This window comes from Charadrius vociferus, unplaced genomic scaffold, assembly GCF_000708025.1.
Source record: "Charadrius vociferus isolate BGI_N301 unplaced genomic scaffold, ASM70802v2 scaffold332, whole genome shotgun sequence".
Lineage (NCBI taxonomy): Eukaryota > Metazoa > Chordata > Aves > Charadriiformes > Charadriidae > Charadrius > Charadrius vociferus.
Window position 1 is genome coordinate 1,272,348 of NW_009647418.1, and position 13,332 is coordinate 1,285,679.

The 13,332-nt window shown below is 40.9% G+C and overlaps 1 protein-coding gene across 1 annotated transcript in view; it reads right to left on the reverse strand.

Moving 5' to 3' along the window:
* The window catches only part of AACS (acetoacetyl-CoA synthetase), a 42,465-nt gene extending 29,140 nt beyond the window's left edge, over positions 1-13,325 (reverse strand). The window contains exons 1-4 of the mRNA XM_009880249.1: positions 13,268-13,325; positions 9,933-10,036; positions 5,052-5,172; positions 1,953-2,066 (exon numbers count right to left, since the gene is read on the reverse strand). Of these exons, the coding sequence (XP_009878551.1) occupies positions 1,953-2,066; positions 5,052-5,172; positions 9,933-10,036; positions 13,268-13,316 (388 nt within the window). The 5' untranslated portion in view covers positions 13,317-13,325. The remainder of the gene's footprint in view (positions 1-1,952; positions 2,067-5,051; positions 5,173-9,932; positions 10,037-13,267) is intronic.
* Positions 13,326-13,332: the final 7 nt, after the last annotated feature.

The window sequence follows — 13,332 nt, forward strand, 5'->3', positions numbered from 1 at the left end:
TTCAAGAGAAACTTGTAAATGCTACCTTGCACAAGCATATAAGTGTTTTGTACCAGTTTTAGATCCCATAATATGATGAAATAAAACTGGTACAAAACGCCCCTTTTGCCACTTACGCATGAAATTTAATCCTTCAGTTTAGCATAACCAGCAATACACACAGAAGAATTGTTTTGAGCCCTGTTACAACTTTTTTCTACTTCTAAAACAATACGGAATAACGTATTAAATCCCCACAGGAAGTCTATGAAACAGAACACTTGAATTTGTTTTGTACACATCAGGAGAAATTTCATTGCAAGGGTGAAAAGACAGCACATTTGGTATGTTTCACAAAGACAAACACCACTTACAGAAAGCATTAAAAGGGGTCAACAAAAACCTGACCAGGACTTTGATTGGCTCCATGATATCTGAGTTTCCAGTTATATGCATTAGATATTGTTTTGCTAATTTCTTTGGAGCAACTTTCTAAAATACACACAACCGACTTACATTAAAAGTTGGTTTTATTTGATTCAGACATCAGAGGACACGTAGTAAGAAACACTAGACTGAAGTTCTAAATACTCAAATTTTGTAAAGTGTAAGCTTTCCTGTTCATTAGTTTGGTTTCAGAGGCTGTTGCTGCTTAACAAGTTGTCAGATATGAATGTGACAGTGTTAAGATTGAAACTGAAGACAAAATTAAAGCATCTTAACTTAATCTTTATTCAGACAAACCTTCTTGGCTTTGCTGGATGGTTCATACTCAATTAAGGATTTAGCCCTAACCAGCTGTGATAATTAAATGCTCAGTTACCAGTTCTGTAGAATACTCATACCATATGCATGAAATATGAGCTCTTGAGTCTATTTTACATTCCAGGTTACATTTGTGGGTTTAATAAATAGTAATGCACACCCTTCTGTTTCTGAAGACATGGGTTCGATTTCTGCTTTGTAACATGCAGAAAACAAACCAAATAGTTGCATCACTTTGGGTTTGCATCATATAAGAATTTACACATACTTAGGATTATAGCCAAGTATTGCTCAAAGAACACGCGATTCCAGTAGTAAGATGGATATGCACATCAGCAGAACTACAGGTAAGAGTCAAGGAGCTTCAAGGATATTGCAGTTTTGACTTTAGTTTTGTCATTATGATGCAAGAGTGTATGTTACAGAGCACACAAAGTACAGAGATGAAGCGGCTCAGCTGGAAGATCAGATACAATTTAGAAATAAATGGACTGAGCCCAGCAACTCCTTTCTACGCCTGGACTGTATACTGTACAAGCTGTTCAGAAGACAAAAAGCTTTCTATAGAAAAATCCGCATGACAGTCTTATGACAGGAGATATTACTCTAGAAATTTTTGTGAGTTACTGAAAGGATCACAGGGTTCTAACTACTAAGCTCTGCATTGGTATGACTTGAAAAGTTACTGCTCACCAGCTGCCCACTACCACCATTCTGGAAGACACTACTCCCAAAAGCACTGGTGGCAGAAGGGAGTACAAGTACATTCCTCAAGAACTGCAATTCACAGGGCACCACATTACCTGGGGCTGTAGAGTCAGTAATTGCCAGCTGGCACCAGAAAGACCAACCTGGGACCATAATTTCCAAGACTTGCTGCATGTGAATCTGCCAGACCTTTGAGTCAAGGCTCAGCTAGACGCAAAGTCTCCATCACTTCCACAAAGTGCTTATGAAGCAGACCTTAGTGAAGCTATGAATGAGGTATTTTCCTTCCCCCTCCAGTGCTAGAGAACTTGCAAGCTAATCCAGGTTCTTTCCCTCTAGAAGCATATTTTGTACAAATGTAAATATAGCAGCATAAGAGCCTTTTCTTCAGAATGTTTCTGTGAAATAGTATTTCATGTTCATGTTTCTGTAACCTTGACTACTCACTTGCATATTTCAAGAAAATTTCACCTCTTGTCCTTTTAAAAAGAGTTACTCACCCACAACTCTGTCTCCAACTTTTACTCCCATCTTCCTCATGGCTGCAGCATACAAAGCTACAGCTTGTCTCAGTTCTTCAAAAGTAACTTTTAAGATTTCTTCTTTGCCTTCCTCTGAGGAAAGAAGATTAAAACAACCAGTCAGAAATTATACATTGCAACATAAGTAGAGTCTAGTAGAAACAACTAATTCTAGAAGAAAAAGAATACAAGGCAATTTTAGAAGTTTCCACTAATAATTATGCTTTTTGATTTTCAAGTTCCTCTTTTGCTGTACCAAGTTTTGCTTTTTAATTGAAATCAAGTATTAATCAGTAGTATTCATTCAGCAGGCACCAGGACATTTTTAAAGACATGAATACACATCTGCAAAAATGCGAATTATTCACTGGCAAAAGGTGTGTTCTCAAAGTGCATTCATGATAAATAGATTACACTCAGTGAGGCTACTTTCTAACACAGAAAGAACCTTATTTTCCCTTTTTGCTCAGTTTTCTTATTAGGTCTAGGAAGCAGTAGCAAGGTGCCAACTTTAGGTTTTATTATAGCAAGTGACTGTTGACTAGAAAATCATGCACATATAGTTAGCTAAGGTCTGACTTTCAATATGCTTTTAAACATCTATTTGCCAACATACCACAAAGCAAATAAATTGAACTGGACTCCATTCATCTCAAGAGATCTGCAGGGTGTTTTCATTTTTGTACTGAATGTCAGATGTTACATAAGCTGTTAATAAATCACTCGTGAAACAAAATGAACAAATCGAAATGTTATGAAAGGCAAAGTTTGTCATCTTAAAGGTCCCTTCCTGTACTTCCTCCATGTGACTCCTGCAAACCATTTGGCCTGTCCTGGTTCCAGTATCCAGCACTTCTTACGAAAAGACATATGCCAAGGGTGTTGCAACAAAAATGTACTGCATGCCCTGGTACAGCAGGTCCTTGCAGAACAGCTGCCATCAGTTTGATTTCCTTAAGTAGGGAACAGTATTTTTACTCTTTTGGCTTCTTAAGGCTTCTATCCCAGTAAATTTAGACCTAAATAGAGCAAAAGAGCAGGTTGTGATGGGAAACACAGAAGTCAGTGTTACATGTAGTTCATAAATTGAGCACGGAATGCTGACAGATTCTGCATTCCCACAGAACAACAGAAAAATGGGGGTCTGATCTTGGTCCGTGATTAAAGCCCCCAGAAGAAGGATGTCACATATAAAGATTCACAGTGGGAACCAGTGAAAAGTGAAATTATTTAGTAAAGTTAGATTTACATTCCTGTGCTCTATTACATCCACATTGCTCCCACAGAATCACCCCTAGCAAACACACAAATCCGACAGGTTCCCTGAACACCACTGACCTAGCATTGAGGGGTTAACAAAAAATACTCTGACTTAAGAGATAGTAAGAAGATTAAATACAGCAGAAGGTCATGAAAAGAAATGCAGGTGGAAGTCTGTTCACCGCAGAGAAGCATGTTCACTCCAGGACTGATACAGTACTCAACATGAAAATAATTTTGCTCCTGATGGTATCATCACCTGTGACCATGCGACACAGAGCAGCGAGACTCTGGTACACCCCCCCCCATGACTTCCTACCAAGAAAGAAGATCTACAGGGACAATGTAATCATATGTCAAACCAAATAATTCACTACGTTGATAATAATTCCTTCAATAATTTGAACTGAAAGTATTTAACTCCACTTTTTCCTCAAGTTGCATGTTTAGCTTTTAACATTAACAAACCAATCACATCAATTCTACATACATTTAAAGTTGACTTACTAATCAGTGTTTTGCTTCGAATTGTTGCACAAGATGTACTTAACTGCATTGATTTTTTCTCCATTAAATAATATATAAGTAGCTTTTCTAATGATCTCAAAATTCGAAAGTGATGAGTTCATCACTTTGAAGCCAGCGTTCTGTTACAAGCCTCATTTCTATCAGACTTCACCAGATCAATTCTTATTACACCAAAACTGGGTCACAGATTTTCCCATTCTCTCCGAACTGGTAGTTGATTTTATGTATACGTGATCAGAGAGGTTTCTTTCAATACCTCTAAACAGTAAAATGCAACTGGTAAGTATTTCTTCTTCAGCAATAAGCTTACAGAAGACAATCCTGTTGTCTCACACTGTTTTTAAACAGCTATCAGAGCAACAGTAATAATACGTATGTACTTCAGAAACTGATCTCCATGCATTAGAAATCATAAACTAGGACTTTTAACACCTACACAATCAATCCATAGTTCTGCATAATTTTCTCTGTTAATGAGCTGTAAGACTGCATTGTTTATTGTTAAGCTACTAAGATGCATCCCCGCTTGGTCAGGCTTATGATAAGGATTAGGTCCAGCAAAAGGGAAGCTCAGAATACAACTCCCTAAGGAAGCACTCACACACCTGCACAGAAGCTAATCCCATCTAACAGAGATTAGAATAATTTTTTAAAGTTACCAAAGTCAGCAGATACAGGGATATTGTCTTAACATTACCGTCCTCATTATGAGTAGACTCAGATTTTACTAGACTTAAGTCTTCTCCAGTATAAAAAAAAAATAATAAAGACTGAGCTTTAGTGTTCCAGAAAAGTGAAATTCCAAGTCTTCCATGCATGTAACTGTCCTTCCTTTCTGTATTGTCAAAAGCAGAGTTATTCCTGCCTACACCCCGTGTAGCCCTTAGTATTCCTAAGTTAAAAGGCACAGGAAGAGGGTGGGAAGAACAGTATCAAGCAACAGCACCAAAAGACTTACTGAAGGCAAGCATTAGGCAAGTGTTCATGACAAATGTGAAGTAACAGCTCAAATATTGAGCCATGCTAAACACAGCATGATATCCACTACCTTGACACAGTTAAGCACGTTCTAAGAAAACTTCATTTAGTTTGCCAAAGACTTTTCAACCCATAGCATGTTTTGCTGTTTTTTGCATAGCTGTATCATAGAGGCTACAAGGTTACTGACTTTATTTTCCTCTTTTCTCCTCACCCAAGCCAGTTTATTTCAAGGCTTCATAAAAAGCAGAGCTGTTTTAAGGCCCAGTCCTGTGAACTATAAATAAATACAAGCCATTATTTCTTTCTTACTTGCTGCATACAGTGCAATCTTGTCATTGTCCTTGTGCTTCAGAAGATTTTCTGCATAGTTCAGACGGCTACCTTTAAACCATTCTGGGACATCTGCAATAGTTTTGGATGTATCAACCACCTGAAAAAAAAAAAAATACATTCCTGGAAAACTGTAATACAATTTATTTTTCGGAGTATTGTACAGAAATCAGCTAATTAATTCCAAGCTCTTTATACACTCTATTAGGCAAGAATCATTTCTCCCAGCTTACAGATGGCAAACAGACATTAGATCCTGTAATTACAGGCCTGGAAAGATTAATTATTTTTCAACTGTCACAGGCAAAGACATTTCAACAAAACTAAGAAAAAGTTCCTTGCCAACAGTTCTACCTTGGGACCAGCCTTAAACACACAAGTGAAGGAAACCACTATGGCTACATCCAGACCACAAGATACACACAAACCACAGTGCGCGCTGGGGTTTTGCCTCTGGGAACATCCTGAGCAGGGACTGAGCTACAGCTTATTGCAGCTCTCTACCAGGCGCTATGCTCCAGCCTCCCTCTTAAAAAAAAAAGTTAAAGCGTAGGAAGGTGTGAGTACCCATTCTTCCCCAGCATGAGTCACAACATAGAGACCAACATCAGGAACTTTAACAACAGTAATTCAAATTAACTCTAGACTAAGTAAGTGAACTGTATAGTTAAATGTAACTATAGAGTTCAAGCTTTTTATTCCAATTCTCCACTTTTCAGGATTAAGTTGCAGTAAACATTTAAGTACTCCACAGCTTCATTCAGAGTGCAAAAGTATTGCTACTAACCTCTACAACTAACAAATATTCTATCACAAACTCTGAGAGCACACATTTCTACCATCCTTCATCTGCTGTTTTCTAAGAGGGTACAACAACCTAATAAACCTGCATGAAGTAATTCTTTATATAGGACTAAGACATACAAAGTATTGAAAAACTGCAGTGAAAAAAGTCAGAAAAAAGTGTTCAGCTGAAACAACTTCTACCATCTTGAACTAATTAAGCCTCAAAACATATAGGATTAAGACATACAAAGAATTGAAAAATGCAGTGAAAAAAGTCAGAAAAATATGTTCAGCTAAAACAACTTCCACCATCTTGAACTAATTAAGCCTCAAAATATTAAATTACCCCTTGATAAGTCAGTCAAGGCTGTACCTTTAATAAGTGATAGATAAAGAGCCCCTTGGCTTTAGCCACAAAGGTATGTAAATTCCTTCCAAAATGCCCCACTGCTTAGAGATTCAACTGCCCAGCGGTACTTGTATTTTGTAATCTTTAAATTGAAACTTTATTTTATAGTTGTGTTTTTGAAAGCTTTAGTTTATACCCTCAGGTTCTCTCTCACAGACCGCACATGCATTATAGAAACAGCATTCTTTCAGACCAAGTAAGAGGCCCTTCTGAAAGCCAAATAGAACCAAAAATACTCCCCATTCCAGAAAACCTAATGGTTTTTGCACATGCATTACAGAAACAGCATTCTTTCAGACCAATTAAGAGGCCCTTCTGAAACGCAAATAGAACCAAAAATATTCCCCATTCCAGAAAACCTAATGGTTTTATGCTTTGAGATGTGCAGTGTATGTATTACTGGAGGCAATCCTAAAATTTTTGTAAGAAAAGTTAAATAATACACTAGAGGACTTCCACATGAGCTTTATTTCAAATGAGTTTCTAAAATGGGAACTCAAGCATATTTCTTTGCTCATAACAATTAGCTAGAACTGAGTTATAACATTTACAGTTTATCAACTTAGACTGCAGAAATATTTTTTTATGCCAACATACATTACTGCAGTAATTAGAAGCCACTCTTAAAATTGACTCATAACTGACCTCCTTAGCTTGAAGAAAAGCAATGTGAGTGTTTTCAACATATTCCAGAACAAGATCTAATTAACCCTATTTTTTCCTGAAGGGGAGCACCCCTTCAAGGAGCTCCACTAGCATTAGGTGCTGGACGCACATACTTGATGCTCCATTATTTTCTAGTCCAGTAATGCCTATGACTCCTAGTTAAGCCCAATCTCTTTGGTAGTGGTACTTTGTCACATGAACAACCCGATCCCACCCTTAGAGGCAAGTTCTCAGCAAGCAACAAAAACTCCAGGCCTACTAATTATTTAGCGGAAGATCCCAGCTAGATCCCAGTTCCAGCAAGTCTATAAAAATGCAGAGCTCTGCAACAAGCCACTTCATGCAGTCCCAACAAACACTCAGCAAGTCTACAGAAAAGGGAAAGAAGTGCAGTCTACAGTACTGCTGATTGCAGTCCTCATTAAATGAGGAAGGCTTTACTCCTACTCACAGCAGCACTAAGGCATGCAAGGCCAATTTGTGCTGTTAGGTGAACATGCCAAATATCTGTACTCCCATGCTACCAGCTCTGTTGTGCGATTGCTCTTCACAGCAGCTAATCACTGACCACTTCCCAAGCTTCCCTAGCTACAAATAAGCATCGTGTTAGCAGTATCCTCTGTCCACACTTCTACAGTATTCCCCCTCCCTGAAATGGTTTGCTGCTTGTGCTATAACCATGTGTTATTGTGCCCCAGAGATTCTGCCTATCCTAAGCAGAGACTATACCTTTGAGAATTAATCTCACTATAAGACAGATCATCCTTGCCTTACTGTGCTACACAGGATATTCTGTATCTGAAGATATATTCTGTATTTGAAGAGCAAAACAGCATGCCTCATGAAGAGCTAGAGAGCAGATACTATCAGAATGCTCAATGCAGCCCATCCACAAGAACAGATGTCAGGTGCTTCTTGTAGAAAAAAAAGAGAAGCAAGTTTAGACTACATTCCTCATTTAAAAATTAACAGCTACTTCTAACTGGTCAAAACAATGCCAGTGCTGCCATGCCACACCAGCTTCCTATACTGCAAGTACCTTTATTCTTTTCAGAAGTGACATGGACATCAATTGCTATAGAGTGACATGAGCATGTCTACACCAAATACTTAAATAAAATACTGGCTGCCTGTAAACAAAGGGGGTTTTTTTTGTTGTTTTTCTTAGAATGACCTGTGAAAGTAGACACTGGCTGGGAACAAAGGAGTCAACTCTGGTTCATGAAAAAATTTATTTTCCTCAAAGCATAATGTTTACTTCCAACAAGCAGCAAGGATCAAGTTGTAAGACACTTCAAACTTTTCAGCTGTTAGCTGCCATGGAACAGCTCAGTTACTGTGAGTTACTGTGACCAGCCTTTCCTCCTGACATACAACAGAACTGCACCAGTGACAAGGACTAACAGCAAGCCAGCTTTGGGGCTCAGCAAAGCTGGAGTCAAGCCTTGAAGCTGATACTACACTGTGGGAAAGTTAAGAGGCAAACAGCAGTGTCCAAAAAGAGCAAGTCAAGTATCTTCTTCTGCAGTGCTTGTTGATCAGCTGACACTGCCTCTCATGAGGCATGATGATCTAAATCACAGCAAGACCACTGTAGAACATGCATGCAGGGGGTTAGAAGCTCACAAGTAGTCTAGTTAAAGCCTTCCTAGACATCCACATCTTCTTGCTTCTTATCCTCAGAAAAGATGTATTTTTCAGGCCACCATTGCTTGCTTCAGTCCCCCTTCCAGTTCAACAGCCATCGGTGGTGTCTGGAGGGACAGACTTTCAGGAGTACCAGTCCTGTAAGGCAAGAGAACAAGAAGCGTTACTGTCCAGCTTGGTCCATACAGATACAAGGGTACAAAATAGCTCTTCTGAACTGCTTGCTCAGGACAATTTACATTCATGTGGAAATTTAGAAAGACAGCCTTGCTGGCAACACAGTATACATAGAGAAAATAAAAACAGTATCCAAATACAACCTGGTTGGATTTTGAACTACCATCTATAGAAAAAACAAAGTGTTTACTCAGACTACATACTTCAAAAAGCAGGCTAGTTCTTAGATTCTTGCAAAATTCACTCTTTGAAATGGTGGGTTGCATTAAGACAGCTGAGCATGCAGTTTCATGGCAGAAGGAACCACTTCACCTATCACAGCACGCAGTACAGAAATTTGTAAGACAGGAGAAGACAAAAGAAACTTACCAGTTCCCTCTGCAGAACTGCTGGTACTCCAGGTGTTCTTGGAACAGATGGCCTCCAGGGATTAAGATATGAGTCCAGTCCTCTCTCTACTAAGTCCCAGGAAGGTTCCTCTGCATCAAGCTTTTGAAGTAATTAGTCCATTATCTTCCTCAGATAGAAAACTGCAGGCTGACGTTGATATCCTGCACCAGGACTGTACAAGGGCTCCAGCTTCGCCCTCCATTTGGAAGAGCTTCGAAGTCACCTTTATCTCAAAGCAACACCGTGGCATGGTCTGGTATTCCACCTGTGATTGTGTTTCAGCCACTACTGTTCCCTCAGAGATACTTCAAGCCTACATCTCATTGCAGACGCTTCCATAACTAGTTCTACAGAACTGGAGTGGGACAGGTGTGCTTATCAGGTAAGCTGACTCAGGAACATAAACATGAACTTGACTGCATGCCAGCATTTACAAAATCAAGATTATATTCTAACAGCATAATCCTAAGGCTGAAGGGCAGAAGGCAGTATATGAGTAGACTCCTCACAGGCAGTCAGGACTCCTAACGTACGTGAAAGCACATGACCACAAGGATACTACAGAAGAACTGTTTAGGACAATAGAACTTGAGGATTTCACTGTCTTAACTGTGCCAGCAACAGAACACCACCATCCACCACACAAGGAAGTTCCGGACTATACACTTGACAGAGTCTTCATATCACTTGCTTTAAAGGTTCCAAGAACAGGTCAAAAGACTGACTGTAAAACTGGTTTATATCCCCTTTGTGTTGCACTTGACTGTTTAAAATAAATGACTTACCTCATCATACAGGCGAGAACACACGATGTTACTGTACTTCCAGAATTCCGCCCAGAAGTCTGAGTAGGATTCCACTGACCACTGGTATAAGTCATCATAGTTGGCTAGAAGTAATAGATATCTGTTAGTGTTATGCAGAGAATTACAGGAATTTAGATAAACTACAATTAGGGACATCCCAGATGAAGAAAATTTATGGCTAAAACACCCAGTAATATAAAACTGAGCACATGGAGTAAATCACTCCTCTGTTCAAGGCAAGTGACTATGGCTTCAACAGGAAGTCTACTTAACACCTGAATAGATGGCATCATTTCACCTGACTGTGTTACAAGACATTTGCCACCACAGAGATGGGGACCTTTGCTAATAACTCAGTGCAACATCTTCTCCCCCCGCCTCAAACCAGCGGTGAAACTGAAGATGGAGTCCTGCTTGCTGACACTTCCATTCCCTGTCATATCATCAACACGATGCTTTCACACAGCAAAAGATAAAGACTTCCTGACAGGAGACATTTGCTGTATTGTTCTAGTCCGGGACCAAAGACCTCTGATAGCATGGTAACATGGAGATAAGATGCACTTGTTATCTAACTGTAATATCACCAGCACTGTTACAAAGGAAGCATGCACTATTCCACAATAAATAAGGGATTTAACAGATTACAGCTTACCTTTTCATGCTAAAACAGCATGAATGAAGTGAAACAAGATGTTTACTAGCTAGCTATTAAAACCATGACCTGGCATTAAAAACATGGAAATGAGCAGTTTAAGTCTTACATGACTGTGAAACAGATGAAGTAACCTGAGGAATGCAGACCGAAAAGCCACAATTCAAACTAAATACTGAAATTTAATGTGCAAGTCTTAGGTATGACTAACTGAAGCTGATTTCTCATCACCAGCTTAAGTGACATTCCCAAGTCACATCCATGCTGTCTGAAGCTGTGCCAAAAGCCAAATTAAATATGAATATCTGCCACCAGTGACAGTAGTAACAGTTTCCTGCTCTGCCAACTGTGTTTCCTATTTGATGCTTTCAGCTAAACACTTGAAGTAATTTCCTCCAGTTATCTTTGGTTTGTCATCCTGTTACCCATCTGATTGCTTCAGAAGTCATCTTTGCATCCTCTTCATACAAGGAAGACATCTTCCAGCTTTATAAGAGAGAACACATTCAAAACCATCTCTACACTGCTACTCACACTTCATCACTACAGCTGTTTCCCCATCCGGCCTGTCCCTTCCACATTTTCTTCCTCTCAATCTTTTCCATCCATCTGAGATTGCCCTCTAGGCATCACTGACATAGTAGAAGCAAAGGCAAAGACTCTTCTCTGTAATTCAACTTTTGCCTACAAACTGCCTCAATCTCAGCCTCCTACATACCCCTTTTAACATTCCACCCAAGTTACTCTTCACTATTCCATACATTCCACATCAGCCAGTGTGGGGATACTTTACCAAAGGAAAGTTCAAGCTTCCATCTCCTCCTTCAAAAACCACTTGTACCACACACTCTGAATCATTTGATAAACGCAAAAAGCTGCAAGTCACCACTAATTTGATATCTTACAATATGAACAGTTTATTCTGTCTTACACAGTTTATCCCCAAATGAGCTTTAGCATACAAGTCCTTCGAGGCACAGACCTATCATTCAGCAATTAAACATTGCATCTCACCACTCTACTTTCAGGGTTGGACAGAACCATGCTGTTCAAAGGGTTATATTGCCCTTAGCTCTCCTCAGTCAGTCCACATCTTGATGTTACATAAAGAATCCATTCTTAGTTGTTGAAGAGCACACAGACCAGTGAACATCAGTTCAAATCTAATGGAAGCTGACAAAGGTCTCTATATATGCACAGGAATCCACTTTTAACTGGAAATAGCCACTTCAAAAGGGTGAAAAGAGTTCTAGTTGTTACAGCCATAACCATGGGCAGCCCATCTGAAACTGCATTCAATCTTGATCACATGGACACCAGTTACATGACATTTCTCCTCAGGAGTTTGCTAAAATCCTATAGTAACTTGCTTCCTATGTAGCAGGAGAGTCCGGCACTATCCATTTGCATGCAAATGGGAAACCCACCCCAGCAGTCCAACTAATGACCTGGCTTGCCCACATATTAAGATCCCAATCAAGATGCACAATTGTTTTCCAGACATGAACTGCTGGAAGCACTAGATACATTGCTACGACTCCAAAATGTCCCTGGTTATACCAAAGACATTTATACTGTACTGAAATTTGTCTGGCCACTTGCCAAACCTAGTCCCTCTATCCCTCAGACAAATGATTACAGGAAAGCTACACAAGCAGCCTGATCCCCAAATACTTTGGGAGTACAGACAGTCAGAACTGGAGGTTTTGACTCCCCACATGCACTGAAGTCCACCTGGTTCATGACATGAAGGAGCCCACCCATCCAGCACCACTGACTCCTGATACCCTACGGACACCACCTACAGCTAGCAGTCAAAACCAGAACAGTCTGGGTTGAAGGATCTCTGGAGGTCCAACCCCCTACCCAAAGCTGGGCTAAATTCAAACTTGACAGGTTGTTTCTAAAGTCAGAAGGACTGCACACCTCATCACAGCCATACAGCTATTTCTGAATGAGCATGAAGCCGAGCTTGAAGTTCAAGAGTTTAGGCCAATGCAGAGCAAAATACCTTAGTTTCCACCAGCAAACTAACTTATGCATCACCTTTTACTTCCCAGCATACTTAAAAGTTTCAAAGACATACCCTCCAAAATCAAAGATGAGATTGCAAGCACAACCTTAACTCAAATCCCACACACAAACGGTGTTAAAGCACCATATTGAGGCTCACCTTAACCTCACAGACATGATGGCAGCGATTCCTCCTTCCCACACCCCCTTAAAACACTAAGTCACTCCGGTACCGCTCCCCTCCCCTGGAACCCCCCCACAAGCCGGACCTCGGCCGTGCCCAGGCAGAAGCACACAGCAGGTACCAGTGCCGACGTTGCCTGGGCTGACATCCAGCAGCAGCACCACCAGCAACAGATAAGGCTGTTTGCGTTTCACAGCGGCGTGTACCTTCACGCTACGCGAGATGCTGCGCCGGAGGCCTCCGCAGGAGGCACAGGCAGAGCATCACGCCCGCGGCCCGCACCGCTCGGTCCCCTCAGGCCCCGGGGGGTGTCAGAGCACCCCGCGGGCACCTCTCTGGGGTGGGGGCAGACGGACGGACGCGGTAATGCCAGACCCGGGGAAGCAGAGCCCCGCCGACCCACCCAAAAACCAGAGCACGGCCCCGAGCCCGAGGGCCCGCCCGCCCCCGCCCGGCGCTCACCCAGGCGGAGCCCGCAGCTGCTGGCCACGGCGGCGCGGAACCGGTCCATGTGGGTGTTGCGCTTC